The 16687-nt window shown below is 33.1% G+C and overlaps 1 protein-coding gene across 1 annotated transcript in view; it reads right to left on the reverse strand.

The window, feature by feature from the left end:
* The window catches only part of LOC110029250 (phosphatidylinositol 4-kinase beta 1-like), a 43362-nt gene that overhangs the window by 12292 nt on the left and 14383 nt on the right, over positions 1-16687 (reverse strand). The window contains exons 9-10 of the mRNA XM_020731454.1: positions 5521-5618; positions 5336-5440 (exon numbers count right to left, since the gene is read on the reverse strand). Coding sequence (XP_020587113.1) covers positions 5336-5440; positions 5521-5618 — 203 coding nt within the window. The remainder of the gene's footprint in view (positions 1-5335; positions 5441-5520; positions 5619-16687) is intronic.

Raw genomic sequence — 16687 nt, forward strand, 5'->3', positions numbered from 1 at the left:
GGGGAGTTGAATTTACATACATACAACACAATTCTTATGTATTTACAAATCTAACACCCAAACTTCAATATTTACATGAGTAGCACTCAAATTTTTAATATCACATCAAAAATACCACTACACCTATTTCTAAAAAAAAATTAAATACACCTTTTCATAAAAAGTTTTATCACACCAATGTGTTATAAATGTAATTACGAAAGTTTAAGAGATGGATATGTAAATATATAAGAAGAATCACAGACACTAGATATACAGTTGTTAGGGAGAGAATATAGTCTGGCGGTATTTTCCAGTATCATTATGCTATTTAAGCTCCAAGCAGCATGTCTATTGTAATTTGCAACAAACACAAGTTTTTTTTTTCTCTGGAAACCTAAGCACGACAACTAGGAGAAACAATGTTTTGGCATGATTCTACTTTACACTACATGTTAACAGGACTTCCTGATCTAAGTCGGGTTTAGCAAATAAAATACCATACACATCAGCAATTTGGAAATAATATAGAAGATTTCAGTACAAACAATAAATGAATAATATTCTTATGTATTGATGTCATTAAAAAATCGACCTGATTAAGTACAATTCTTGATGTACGTTAAATAAGAAAGTTTCGAGAGTTAAATTCAAGATCACTCAAGCTCCAATTTAAGCAACTTTATAGCAAACTGAATATCTCGATAGTATGAAACTAACGATACTAAAAGCGAATCATCCAAAACCAAATGAGCTCAGATCAAGTACTTGAATTATGATTCAAAGTTTTAAAGAATTGATCGAAAGGTCAAATAATCTATTTAGCATTTTTAGAATCAAATCGAGTGTCTCGACGAAAAAAATCAAGCGAGCCTGTGATCACTCAATATTAGCGTCATTACCTAGAATACTAAAAAAATGATCTATGATCAAATGAATCAACATGAACCGTCCGATGGAGTGTTCTAAGATTTTTGTAAATTTATCAAAATGTTTCTCCCGAAGTTATAAATAGGATCTCATTTTCAACAATAGAAAAAAGAAGCTAAGAGTTAAGACCTCACTCTGAAGAAAACTTGAAGTTAGGGACCACCGACAATCATAACCAACCACTACTAGCGGTTGTACTTATCCAACCAGTTGTTGTAGCATAGTTATTATTAGGTTATTGTTGTCAATCTTTCTAAACAGTCCAAATAATATAACATCTTCTCCATTTAGAGAAAAAAGTGAAACTTTGCAGTTTGAAATATATAGTGGATTACTTTAACTAAGTTAAGTTCCATGATTTATCTCTTTCCAAATTTCTCATGTAAAATTTATGATACCTTTTCTTTGAACACTGCTTTTATCTATGTGTATGTTAAATCTTTGTGAATACTAAGACACTAATTCTCACTCTATTGCCACAAATTTTCTTGCACGCAACATGTATCTAAAACAATCTAATCCATATCATCATCATTGTTACCCGTTACTCAACTACTTGGGCTGGCTTTATAAATCCTCCTCCATTCATCGCATTTGTATTTTACATGAGTTGTTGACTTGATTTTAAAGTTCTTTCTGTACAGCTTCAACTAATGAGAGTATTGAACTTCCTTTTTACCTAGATTGGGAAAAAATTTTCTAGTATCACTAAGTGTAAAAAACTTGCCATGAGCATAACATAGAACAAAAACTTGATCAACAAGAAAGCAGCTTTGATTTGCAACATAGCCTAACGCAATAAAAGTCCAAAAGAAGAAAAGATTGATATTCTATTAGCAAAGTTCCAAAATGAAATTGATAGTCACCTACAAGATATTTTTCTCCATTGCACAGATAAATCAAAGGAACAGTCCTTTCACATGCTAGTCATTATAACATAACAAAATGCTTAATTTAAGAGCTCTAAAAATCTCTAACCATTCAATGGCATGTGCCAATAAAATACAAGAGGAATTGATGAGGGATAATGAAAAGGGTTTCCACTAGAATGATGCAATGCAGGTGAATAGAATCAACACTTGCAGATAATATCTTGAAGCTCAAAACTGTAATATCCGGAATCAACTAAAATTAAAAAGCAAAATTAGTTCAATAGCCAAAATTATAATCAAGTGGGATTTCAGTAAAAATCCTTCGGCCAGTCAAACTTACAACAAACATGCAAAACAGCATTAATTTTAAAAATAAAAAAAATTGCCGAGAGCCCGTAACTAGACCCTTTGACAAGGGATCATAGTAGTCAATTGACGAATAAACAAAGCATTCAATTTCACAACAATAACTATGAAGCATGGATGGCTCAAAATGTCTGTGTAAGTGTAAATATGTTAAATAAGGACGAGCCTCTAGCACAAACACACCTTTGACACGGCACATTACGTGTCCAACAACACTAGTTGTCTGAAATATTCTCCAAAATTAAAGCTAAACACAATTCAAACATGCCTCAACAATACAATAACACACATGGGACACATGCAGGGGAAGTCAGAAGCAATTTCACAATAATAAAATAATTTCATTTCAATTTGTTTTTGGCATCTTAAAATCCCCATTTTGACTCGCTGTCTTCTAATTCATTCTCTGCTCACTCATTCTCATTGCAACAAGCCTGAATGAGCACTGGTTCACTTGTAACCTCATCACCAATTTGTTTTGCTTGCAATCTTCATCTTGTTGAGCTAGCCACAACCGCCACTTCCTGCTTACTCCCCTAATTTTGAAGCCATAAAAACTCTCCAACTTTGTTTCGATGCATACAAAAACATTTTTTTTCCCACTCAATGACAGAGTGTGCATTTATTTGAGCTTTTAAAACCAGCTTTTCCTCCAAACTGCGTTTTAATTTTGTTTGGTTCGTGTGTTTCATCAATTCGGTCCGGAACGGGATTTTAAATTACTGTAGAATCACAAACGCGGATTCAGCCCCCTCGTTTCGCATTCGTGAATAAAAAACCAACGCCAACCGAGCTTTGCTTCGCTATTCTACCCTCACCCGGAGCTTTGTTTCTCTTGCAAGTCCTAGGCTCTCCCGCGGGTTGTCTTGCCTTGTCCTACTTTCACATACTAGCAGCCGTTCTCACACCCCTTATTCTTCTCCGCTAGTTTGGTAAGCTCTCCGACACTCCTAGGCGTTCTCGTGGTTATCTTTCTTTATGGAATAATGCCATGAGATTTTCATTTAGCAAAGTTTGCTATGAGATTCTTCTACTGTGTCAACATATTCAGATTCACGATTCTACAATAACCCTGTATGCTAGATAGTTGAGTTGATACAATGGAATCCAAACCCGAATCCGCTTGGAATCTCAATTACTTAAGGATATGGATGAAAAACATAAGATGCATGAGGATAAATAATCCTATCTTTTTATAACTTAGTAGTTTGGCATTATTTATCTAACTCCCTATTTCATCTTTTTAAAATTGAATGAATGATATGAAATGCATACATACATAAGTATAAAATAGAAGAATAATGTTGGATTCAGTCTACAAGTTTACATTTGGTGCCTTTACAACACATGAAAAATTAGAATATTTAATTGGACATCGTTGACAGTCAGTGGCTTTAAAATACTTTGTTTATGTATGATGACATGGGATCAAAAAATGAGGTGTAAAATGTTCGAAGAGGAAGTACGCATCTTGAAACCTTTTTGATTTTCTTGCTCTGTTGAATTCAAAAATGATACTTTTTTTAGTGATAGAACTGGCTTATTGTCCTTGATTTGCAAATCTGTCCATGTTTCTTATTTCTTAAACTTAAGGTTGGTTGCAGATTTTATGTGATTTGAAAGATTTAGGTGGTATAAATGTAAAAAAGTAAAGTTTAGGTGTTAGATATGTGAAAACATAGGATTTGGGTGGTATTTATGTAAATACCCTTTTTATTTGGTTGACTAGAATGAAGTCACACTATATATGGTTGCCCTTTTCAAAAAGTTTAAACTAAACTGTATTTATATACTTAAGTGTATTACAATCATTATGTCGAAAGACAACACTTTCATAAATGTGTTTTTTAAATAGAACAACTGCTTCTGAAACATCAACTTTTGAACAACAGATTTTCAACAACAACTTTTTAAACTAGCTTTTCTACAACCACAACAGAAACAAATACACCCTGAGTATCTCTATCCTTCTATGCATAAGTATGACTTTAACTTTCTTCTCTAACCATAATTTCAAATCCAAGATTCAAACTTGACTTTTGTTTTTTTTCTTTTGCAATACTCCTTAAAGTAGATTTTTCTTTAGCTTTAATCAGCATCAACTTTATATTTTGTTTCTCATAAATAATATTTATAATCATAAAAAAACTCGCGCATGACCGATGCCCGGGAACCACTCCAATGCTGACTGCTCATAACCCCCACACATTGGCTAACCAGTCCCAACAGTACCCTTCCAAGTGCTTCCCACCAACAACTTTGCCACCAGCACCTTCCAGCAATAACGCCTCTACCAGGTAACTCCTTCGTACTAACTGACTAATGCAAGTCTCCTGCATTCACAACTAGCAGTCATTTTTGTTCATTAACTACAATAATTATTGGATTAATTGTATCCCTAATTTTGAACCCCTAATTTCATACATTTTCCTAATAGAAATGTTCCTAGAATTGTGCAAATTCAGCACAAATGTTAGAATAAACTACACAGCCAATTCTCTAAATTTTGCAAATAATTTTTTTCAATAATAACAGCATAGAATATAAAATAAAAAAAATACATAAATTACGTATTTAATTACACAATTTATGTTAATAATTAAAATTTTTTTGTGTTTATGGCTCTTTATTTCTATTTAATAAAATGTTATGTCCTCTCGTGTTTGTATCTATAACTAGAATAATTTTTAAATGAAGAGAAATAGATTTTGCCGAATAAATAAGAAGTTGCTTATATGGGTCAAGGAATAAAGAAACTGTAACGTAAATGAGATTCCATGATGAGCAACTTGGAAATCTTAACTAGAACACATACAAAACATTTTGAAGAGGCATGAATCCATCCTCATAGTCAAGTTCAACAATGATTCCATTTGTCAGTTACTATGACTAGCATTTATGACCATCATGAAGAGCTAATTGCCAGGAAATTAATTAATAATTATGCTTTAATTTTTTTTAGCAATTTAATGAATCTTGAAGAAAATAGCAATCATGTCATGTATTCCAAGAAGAAAAGAATTGCTTCAAGTGATTCACAAGTATAACTGCTTACTTTCAGATTTGGTAAGATAAACAAAAATGGTAAAGGAAAAAGGATCATCAGCACGCTAAACTTAGTTTCAAGTTTTTTCATACCAAGAAAGTGAGACAAAAGCTTCTACATAATAAAATCAAATATTAATTACCTGAGCGATCTTAAAATTTGAAGAGTTCAGTTCATATTTAGCCACAAAATAATCACGCAAGCTCGATATATTAGGAAATCTACTCTTTATTGAATGAATTGAAGCCTACAACAAAAGCAATTTTTTTTTAATTATGGGTTATTTAAAATAATGAATGAAATAGATTTATGAGATAAAATGATCACCGTATCAGGAATGGTTTCGATAAGGGCAGTATAGGAGGAAGTGACAATGACCTCATAAGGTCTCAACCACAGCGGCAAACCAGCTTCTTGGTAGATATCTAACATCAAATCCATATGTTAGAAGCGCAACCATTTAAGATTATAAAGTATGAAGTTTCAAATATAGGAGCATTTTTAAATGAACAAAGTAAAAATTCTACAAAAATTTCATCTATTTTTTTACTTTTTTTTCCCAAAAAATAAAATAAACATAATCCCTTGAACATAATAATATTGTAATCTACAGTGCATAGAAAAAGAGGCTGACAAAAAAATTAGACTTAACTTGTGCTACAAAATTTATTATCCTTACATTAATGCATTACCGCATACATAAGATCATAAGAGTATAATTAAATATGTGGAGTGAAAAAATCAATCATAGTACTCGAAGTAAAAAAAAAAAAAAAACAGATGAAACAGCTAAATAAAAATGCAGAAGCACTCGAAAAATAAAAGTAAATTCGATAAAATTGGGATGGATTGGGAAGTTAGAATGCCATCATTATCATTATTGTTATGTTGGAAAAGATCATTCAGTATAAATAGAAATTGGTTTTGATGAATTTTCTTGTGCCAAATAACATTTCTTGAACAAAATCAGCAAAGCAAAAAATCAGCAAGCCAACCAGAGAATTGTCCCAAAAAAGACCCTTTGGCAATTAAATGAGTGACTGAGCTTGAAAATGAATAAGAGTTAAAAGTAATTCAGTTAAATTTCCCCTTTAAGAAGTTGATGAAGAATGAGGGCTCAAAGGAGAACTCTACTCGCTCTTTGGAGAGTAACAATTACTAGTTCTTTACCTTTCCTTTAAGAGGTTGTTTACGAAAGTGAGAATCAAAGATGGTTTAAAACTTTTGTAAGAATGGACGGAGGCTAGAAGTGACATTTTGTATCCAAGGTCCAGATGGGATGAAATTACCAAGAAGCTAAAGGGTATTTTGGTTCTCGAGTTGTCAAAGAGATAAGAAGAGATCCAACTTGTTATGAGATCAATGTCAAACCAGTTTGTCCCTAAGAATGATGCCAAGTTAGAAGGGATATTATGTATTATGATGCGATACAAAGGTGAAGATTTGGAAGTACTGCGTCTTTGTGGTACAACTGTTACACCAAAACGGTGGAAGCATGAATCAAAGTGTAATTGATCCATGACCTTAAAAAATTAGGAATTAACACATATATATGAGTTCCTGATAAATAACCCATAAATATATCTTCAAGATAATAACTTCAAAAGTTTTGGTACTTCTAATATGTGGGTTTAGTCACAGCTTTTTCACTCCATGACCATTTCAAGGATTTCAATGTGCGAATCTTGTCAGATGTGTAGACTATGGTGTCACAAGTTGACCTTGTGAATGTGAAGGTTCTATAATTATTGCTTGGAGAGTATCACTTCAACTTATTGTTGCTTGTAGAAAATCTACTCTAACATTGAACAAAAGATAATACTACGATTTTACATGAGCCACGTTAGGAAGATGGGTTAGCCATTAAATTGAAACTGATTTAACTGGCGTCAAATCGCAGTGTATACAAGTATAAGTTGACAATTAAAATGCAGTGCAGACTCAAATAGATTGATTTAAAATTGAAACCTTCATGGATTGATTAACTCGCAGCACATAGATAAAATAAGAAGCCACAACACAAATGCATATGCATATGAGTTGTTGTAGAGGTTAAATTTTCCTAGGATTAATTTGATACATTTAGGGCCGATTAGTGAGTAGAAGTCCACCAGGGGACTATGAAATCAAGTCAAAGTGCAGGCATGTATAAGTTGATGTAGAGATCAAATCATCCTTGGATTGATTGGACCTTTTCAAGCCTAGCATGAGAAGCTACCCAACAGTATTCTAGCTTGGTCTGTAGAGAAGAACTCTGGAGATAAATATTATGACTCATTATAACGTCATGAAAGCTCATTGTGTCATCTGCCCTAGCATTGTAGGAGTTTTTGACGAAAGATGGTTCGATCACTCCATCCCTTTGCGGCTATAGTTTATAAGAAATCATAAGCCAACATTAAAGTATGAGATTGCCAAATTGAAGTTCGGAGTATCATTTTTGGTATTCTCATCATTTCTTTGCAAGGAAAAAATTTATGTTGACTGTCAACCAATCGTTCATGGGGTTGAAAGCTTCTTAAAAGTGATGAAGGTGTGTAGGTTGTGTAGATGGGGTGTGTGTCAAGTTAAAAATGTTAATGATGAGATCAATTATGGAGTAGTCATTGCTATTGTTTGTTTAAATGCAATCAACAAGCATGAGAAGTTGCAAAAGAGGTGCCAATAACACAACCAATTTAGGCAACAAAGCAAATTAAGAAGAGCAAAAGAGGTGCAAATAATACAACCAAATAAGGCAACAAAGCAAAGTAAGTAGAATGTTGTTTAAAGAGTCAAGCGCATTAATTGCATTCAAAAGTGTGCATTCCTTCAGAAGGTTGGAATTTTTTTTTTTGTCTTTTAAGATGTTTAATGTCCAAGTAGCCTAAGTTATGCAATGGTGCAAATGATGATGTTTGCTGAGAAGCAGGTATCGCCTGGTCGCCTATGCTCTTGAAAGTGGTGCATGTTGATGTCATGATGCCATCATTACCTCAAAAATAGCCTTGTCACCTGAACTACTGTTGTAAACATCTGATTTGTAACGTTCCAGCTCTTATTCGATCTCTTACTCTAACCTTCATCATCACCAAAATCTTTTATAATATAACCATAAACTCTTGAGCATATATTTTAATTGGCATGCTTCTTGATGGGCACATTTTTTCTCTAACTCTTGAAACTCTTTCTAGAACCAGTGTCAAATATTCACCATCAATCATAAATATATCATCTATATATTTGAGATATTAGAAACCACTGTCCAATTAACTATTTATTACTATCATCAATATCTTTGAGAGAGATCGGATCAATGAAATTTTATCTCAAGTTGAGTATCATGAGCTTGATTTTTTTTAACATAAATTAGACCATGCATTTTTTTTTATAATCCAATATGTGCCAAGATAGCGCTTCAATAATTCTTTAACATCTTATCATATTTATTTCTTAAATATAGGTTCCCGTCAAATATTATGTTTATGTATGTTTTTAACTAACTATTAGAAATTCTTTGTATTAAAAAGTGTGCACCTCATCGCCTAGTGCTTTAAGGCGCTCATCCAGATGGCATCTTAGTAATGGTGGTGCTCGCCTAAGAGAAGTGAGGTGCTATAGCATCCTATAATCGCATAGGCCAACTATGTGGATCATCATTAATAACAATGTTGAAGATTATTGTATCATTCAAGATTTGAAAGTGGTGAATGTTGATGTCATTCCACCATCATTACCTTAGAAAAATTTTACTTTAATCTCCCAACCCAACCCAACAAGCCCTACCCACCCCACCCGCAGTACAATCAAAGATTTGAGAAGTGATACCTTGTTCCTATGATCCATACAAGTGCATTCTACTTCCATGAATAATGGATGGATAGAGCAATTAAGGTCCCGTTTGGGAGGTCGTTGTTGTGGCTTATGCGTTTCGGAACTGGAAAAATTGCGTTTGGGAACCTTTTATTCTTGTGCATTTCACAGATGGGGGCCGCATTTCGTCGAACACTGAAACAGAAGAAGGGAGAGTGTTCCGTGGTTGGAGCTCTGTTGTGAGGGGCCTATGATGTCGCCACATCTTTGGATTTCTGGTAATCCCACTCTATCTATCCATATACTACTCGACCCTTTCTCATTTTCATCTGTGTCGTTAGGGCTGAAACCCAGTTCCGCTCCACTCCCTCCATTGTCGGCGTCATCTATTTGCTGCCCACCTCCGATAAAATTTTCTCAATTATGATTTTTTTTGCGATTTATTTGCTGCCTACTTTTATGTTTTTCTTCCTTCTTCTGTGAAATTTGGCGTGTTTGCTTTGCATATACATCCAGTGATGTTTGATGGTCGATTTGCTTGTTCTTACCTATGAATATGTGTTGATGAACATTTTGAGGAGAGATTTCTAAGCACCTATTTGTTTTTTCTTTTCATTATATTATTTTGCTAATGAAATTCCATATGTTTTAATACAAAGTTGAAGTTTACATAATAGATAAATTAATATTATCTAAAGTTATCATGATTAACCATCAAAATTAATGGAATGAAATATATATGAGCATTATATATCAATTTCTTTAAGAATTCTTTGTAGACTTGTTCTACATATGCTTGCACTGATGTTAGTTGGACAATTTGCTTGCAGTTGTTTCCTCTACAGAGTTGAGTAACATTTTGAGGAGAGAATGTTTGACATTGCTACCTTTTTTTTAGTATATGAGGTAGTTTAATTAATGAAATTGCATATGTCTTGATACTAAATTGAAGTTCGCATGGTAGATAAGTTAAGAGCATCTATATATATCATGATTAACCAGTAGAAACTATAAAATCATATATATATGAGCATTGTTCATCTGTTTCTTTAAGAAATCTTTTTTTAATATAAAAGATACTTTTACAAATGGAATTGCATATGTTTTCATACATAATTGTAGTTTACATGTTTGATAAGTTGGCAACATCCATACCTATCCTGATCAGCCGGTAGAAACTATAGAATAAAATATATATGAGCATTGTTCCTCCATTTCTTTAACAAAATTTTGTGTGCTTTTTCTTGTATATATAATTATTGCTTTACAGTTTCTCTGAGAAATTTTGTTGATCGATTTGTTTGCTCTTACCTCCTCGGTGTAGAGTAACATTTTGAGGGAGAATGTTGAACAATTTTTTTTTTTTTTAAAATTGTGTATGCTTTTTTTGTAAAGTTGAGGTTTGCATGATATATAAGTGTACAACATCTTCACATATCATGAACAACCAGTAGAAGCTATGAAATGAAATATATATAAGCATTGTTAAACCGTCTATTTCAGAATATTTGGTATGCATGTGTTGCATAGATATTTGAGTACTATTTTACAATTTCTATGAGAAATTTCGTAGGTCGATTTGCCTCCTCTGATAAAGTTCTTGCCCCCTCTTCAATGTAAAATAACATTTTAGGTACTGTTGAGCATTCCTTTTTTTAGTTTTAATACATTTTTATGGAATAAAATATGTGATTAAGTTTTGATGCAAAGTTGAAGTTTGCACAAGAGATATGTTAGCAACATCTATCGTTATTCTGATCAACCAGTAGAAGCTATGAGACGAAATATACATGAGCATTGGTCATCTGTTTCTTTCAGAATTTTATGCGTACTTATCATGCACATGCAGAAGTTATACGTCGGATAAGATATCAATTGGAGATGTCCTTTAAGTGTAATTTAGAGCGATAAAAAAAAACTAACTATCAAATGACTCAACAGATCACCGTTTGTCAAATTTAAATGGACGAAGAAGTTTTCCCACAGACACTACCTGTTGCTAGAGAACACGTTCAAGTGTTTAGTCGATTTGGGAAAATATTGATTATGGATGGAGTCTTCTTTGGTTAAGAGGTCTCACTGAGCTCTAATAATTCGCTCGAGGATCCAATTTGGCTAGCATGATAGAACCAAAAAATTAGTTATTGGTACCTTATCTGACACGTAATCTTCGGGTTTGCATCAGTGCATGTATATGCAGAACAAATATACAAAAAAATTCTGAAAGAAACAGATGAACGATGCTTATACATATTTCATTCCACAACTTCTACTAGTTGAACATTATAAGTATAGATGCTGCTAACTTATCTATCTTGTAAACTTTAACTTTGCACCAAAGCATATGCAATTTATTTATGAAAGTCTTAGAAAAACTAAAAAAAACAGTGTTCAACATTCTCTCCCAAAAATGTTACTGTACACTGAGAAAAAGACAACAAATCAACCAACAAATTTCTCAGAGAAACTGTAAAACAGTGCCCATATATCTATCCATGTTGAGATATGTTGAGGTGGAGTAGAAGTTGTTAACATATCAGGCATGATTCTCGAGATTTATATGTTCTTATTATTTTGGATGGTTTGCGGACCCGTTGGTTGCTTAGTTTTCGTTTACGGTGATGGTTTTGGAGTGCGATTTATCGAGCACATTTCACATTTCTTTTGAACTGTTTAGTAGAGCGATGATGGAAAAAATAGAACAAAAGACTCAATCGATAACCAATTGTGAATATTAAAAAAGAAACAGTCATGCTAATTTGACACAGATACTGCCAAGTCTTTATGCCTGGAGAACACAATTGGTGATCCTACATGAAGCTATTTATGATATCTATGCTTTGATTCTGGCTCTACTTTGAATTTTTTTTTCATATTTTTGTTTTCTCTTAATGCATAATTGTTTTACATGCCAAATTATGTTAAACCATTTATTTATTTTTTTACTTAAATATCCGCTCGGTAAACAAAAATTTGGGATATCCGCTATTTGGGATAGAGACGAAGATAATTTTCTGTGATTTATGCTTGAGGAAGGTAGAAAAAGACAATAGACCAACCACACATGTCGAAAAAGAAGGTTGGCAACATATAACGAAACTTTTTTAAGAAAGAACTAATAGACTGTACAACAAAACTCAGCTGGAAAACAAATGTGATCAACTTAAGAAGCACTGAAAGTTATGGAAGGAGCTAAAGAGATGGGCCATTGGTTTAGAATAGGACCCTATAAGGAAAATGATTGATGCACTTGAGGAGTGGCAGCAAAAGAAAATTTCAGCAAGTAGAATATATTAAATTCATAATTAGTTTAAAATTCTGTTTCTTAGAAATTAATTTTATCAATTGTAGATTTTACAGAATGCAAAAAAATTTAGACTTGCTGGCATTGACCCGGAGCGGGAGAAGAAGCTAGATAATATATTCATCAGTGTTGTAGCAACAGACATCAATGTCTGAGCTACAACAGAAGAGCCCACCACTAATTTGGATGAGCCCGAATGTGCTCATTCCAATGAGGTCTACGAGGAACAATCAGATGAAAAAGACCAAGCAAAGTCTAGTCACTTCAAGCGACTCGCACCCTCGACAAAAAAAAAAAAGAAAAAAAAAACTAAAGTTATGACAACTCATTTATCCCAGCAAATTTCACAGCTGACGAAAAACTGCACCAGTATCACTTCAAGTGCTCGCACTGCTCTATATGCATACCCAACAATGATATATGTTGTCATGCTACTTGATTCAATTCCAAAAAAATTTGTTGGCATGCCCCTCTACTTATTTGTCGTAAAGCTTCTTGAAGATCAAAACGAGTGAGAGGCTTTCTTCACGCTCCTTCCTGAACAGAAGATTCCTAACCTCTGTTATTTTTTAGAGTCAAATTACTTAGATGACATGAACCTCTGATTTTTTACTTGTTGCTACTATATCAGAATGTCTATTTGTAGTATTTGACATTTCCACTCTAAATTATGACTCGAAGGTACTATTTCTGACGTTTCATTATTTGTGGATTTCTGTAGTTAAACTTCTTTCATTGTACGCAAGTTAAGAATTAACTTGCATTGAGAATAACATGTTCTTTTGAAATAAGCTTAATATTATTCTGTTAAAAAAACGGAGCTACCAAATGATGAGGGGATTATATAATTGAGCAAGCGACAATCGTTACCAGCACAGTTTGTCTGATTCATGAGTATTGCCTAAGACATTTGTAAGCACGTTGTGTCATCGTCAACTATGAGTGATAAATGAGTTGGTGAACTAATGGAAGCTCATCAAAGCCAGATTCACAGCATGTTTCAAATGTCGAAAGCTATATTATGTGATTTATTATATGACTTGCAATCCACATTTGGTTTGCATGGATCTTCACGATTTACATCCCGAGAAGTCCTATTATCACGCTTCTCATTATGTCACACCATAAGTCCATTCGTGCTCCTTCTGAGCGTTTCCAACACAATACAGAGATGATCAACACATATTTCCAAGGTGGTGTCAACTCTTTAGTTAAAATGGCTCGTCAAACCACTGAACCCATCTTTTGCTCAAACATCTAAAAAAATCTGTAGAGATGCGATGTACATGTTGATCTCATTCTATTCGTACTGTAATATATTAAAGAAAATTTATAAAAAGTCTATATTGTGACACATTTTTTATAAAAAGGGCAGCATCGAAGCAATTGAAGAAATGCAAGTTGATACACACGTGAGAAATGAGAAAAAGAAAGTTTATAACGGAAGGTGTAGGACTACTAAACAAAATATAATGGAGTATGTGATTTCAACATTTGTTTTACACTCGTGATGACTGGTTGGGAAAAAGAATGCACACAACAATAGAATATTTAAATTTGCAACCCAACAGTTCTAATACAAATTCCTGATGCCTCCGCTAGGTTGGTGCATTTAATAATCCATCACTATTATATTTTCATTTAAACTAATCCACTAATATTATCATTATTCAGAAAAAATATTATCTTGTTTATTAGGAAAATCCACTGCAACGTGGTTTTTTGAATGCATTTCCCGACACGAGATATCACCTCATTGACTTCGAGCGCAACAGCCAAGTGATTAGGGAGGAATGAGCCCTTCAACTAAAGACACTCGTTATTATGGAATGTCATGGAGCGAGCATTTGGTGTATGAAAGAAGAAGTGGGTCATACTATGAGATTTGTCTGCGTATTCTTTAAAAAAACAAGTGAAGATAGTTGTTGCAACGACCGTGCTCCATAATTTTATGCGGAGGCATCCATCCTGAAATGATATCGATAGGGTCTTAGAAGATGATCCTACCTACATGCCTGAGGAAGCTAATCAACATCAAATCGGACTTTCGGAGCAAAAAGAGGACTTTAGAACGAACAAATATAACACTAGTAAGGGAGAAGGCATTGAGATGTTACAATTAAGAGAGAAAATTAATGATGCTTTGATGAATGCAACGACTGTACTTATGTAGCATCACATAGTTATTTGTAGTTGATGATTCATCTTTCATCTCTATGTTTTTCTCTGGATGTTTTTTTTTTCAAAATATATCTAGCAATCTCTGTTGCACATTTCTTTTTGTGTGCCAATAAACTTTAATTTTTAATTTTAAGACAGCTAATATTTTTTAGAATTTCTCAAATGTTGTATCATCTTAAATTTTTTTTAATTAAAGCAATGTTGTATTATGTTGTATCAACTTAGAGACAATGCGAAATGAATATATCTGTGATAGGGTTGGTGTTGCTCCAGTGAAGGATAAAATTAGAGAGAGTCGTCTTAGATGGTTTGGTCACATCAAAAGTCGACCATCTGATTATCCAATTAGAAGAGTACATGTTTTAGATTTGACTTATGTTAAGAAAGGCAGAGGTAGACCTAGGAAGACTTGGGCTTATTGTATAAGAAATGAACTTAATTAATTAAAACTAAATGAAACTATGACACTAGATAGGACACAATGGAGAAAAAGGATTCATGTAGCCGAACCTTCGTAGTGAGATTAAGGCTTTGTTGTTGTTATTGTTGTTATAGTAATATTGTATTATAATAAAATGAAATATGAGTTCAAGATCATCAAACACTTCGAAAGTTCCGCTGTGTTATTGTGGCGATAAGTGTGTTCAGTACCAGGCCAGAAGGCAAGACAACTAGAAGAGAAGATTTTATTCTTATCCCAGAAAAAAGACTCCTGCAGATTGCAACTTCTTCCGTTGGGTTGATGATACTGATGAGGTCCCTCTAGACCGTGATAAGTTTATGAGAGGAATGGAGAGAAGATTGTTCCAAAGACTAGATCATCAGGAATTCAAGACAAACATCATTTTAAGCTTGTTGATTACTATGGTTGTTCTCATTATTGTAGTCATTTGTGTATTAGAGTATTTTGAATTGGACTATTAGTTTTTTTAGTAACAACTCTTTCTATTATTTAGTTCTGAATATTCCGAAAACTACACTTATTTGAATATAGTACATATAAAATGGCAAAACAATCTTTCTCGTCGAAAACAACAACACAACAGATCTCTCAAACAGACACCTGTTTCTTCATCAGCAACTTTCTGATAACTCTTGAAAAGTTGCTTCTCCAGGAAGCAATTTTATAGCGGCTTATTGGAAAAGCAGCACCCGCCTCAAACACAATATAAGCTTTTAAATCAAAAATCCATGTTGTTGGGGCTTGAAACCAAGTTGTATGACTCAAATATCGGGGTTGAATGTGATCAAAATTGAACCTTTGGATCTTAGTTGGCACCTCAAATTTTAAGCTTGGTTTAAATGGATCTGACGGAAGAGCATTCACATGTCTTGATTCAGTCTGATGATTAAGATCAAGAGGTTTTGTTGCTTCATTTTACCAAGGTAATAGGAAATTATTGAAGAACATATCTTGATGTCACAGTTAGACAACTCAAATCAATTGAAGCCTTGTAATTTTAAGGAAACATCAATTATCATCAATATATATAAATTGGTATCAACTAAAAACCTAAGGGCCTTAAAAAGATTAGATACTTCTTGTAACAAGCATGTCACCCAAAGAACTACTTACACTAATGAAATCAAGCAATGCAGAGAATAGAAGTCATATTCTTGTGATCCTCGACAGAGCTAATTGTTATGAATAAGATATCTAATGACAGACTCAAAATGAAAAATTATTGTTAAATAAATTCTTTAGAAATACCTTTGGAGGCATCCATAAATAAATATATATATATATATATCTTGTAAGCAATAACCATAATTAGAAACATTCTAAATTTCATAATATAAAGAATTTCATTACATAAACTAGCACAACAAACAAAATTTACTTGATTGAATTAAGTTGTCAACAAGAGTTTATGTAGAAGATCACACACTCTTATAACCCAAGTTCAAGTGCATCAGAACATATACGTTATAGACAGAACACTAGTAAATGGTGGAGTCCAACTTTAACAATACAATATCAGCACAAAATTCAAAACAGATGGATTTATTGATTAAAAAATAATTATCGCTGTTATTTTATTGAACAACTACTAATTATCGCTGTTATTTTATTGAGCAACTACATGCCAAGAATTTATTGCTAACTTAATGAATTAATTAAATTTATAATTGAACCTAAATAACTTTAAATTTTCACCTCCTTAAGTCATAAATATAAAACCAAATATAGTGTTTTCATTGAATTTTCAGGAGTTA

Source organism: Phalaenopsis equestris, unplaced genomic scaffold, assembly GCF_001263595.1.
Source record: "Phalaenopsis equestris unplaced genomic scaffold, ASM126359v1 Scaffold000002, whole genome shotgun sequence".
Classification (NCBI taxonomy): domain Eukaryota; kingdom Viridiplantae; phylum Streptophyta; class Magnoliopsida; order Asparagales; family Orchidaceae; genus Phalaenopsis; species Phalaenopsis equestris.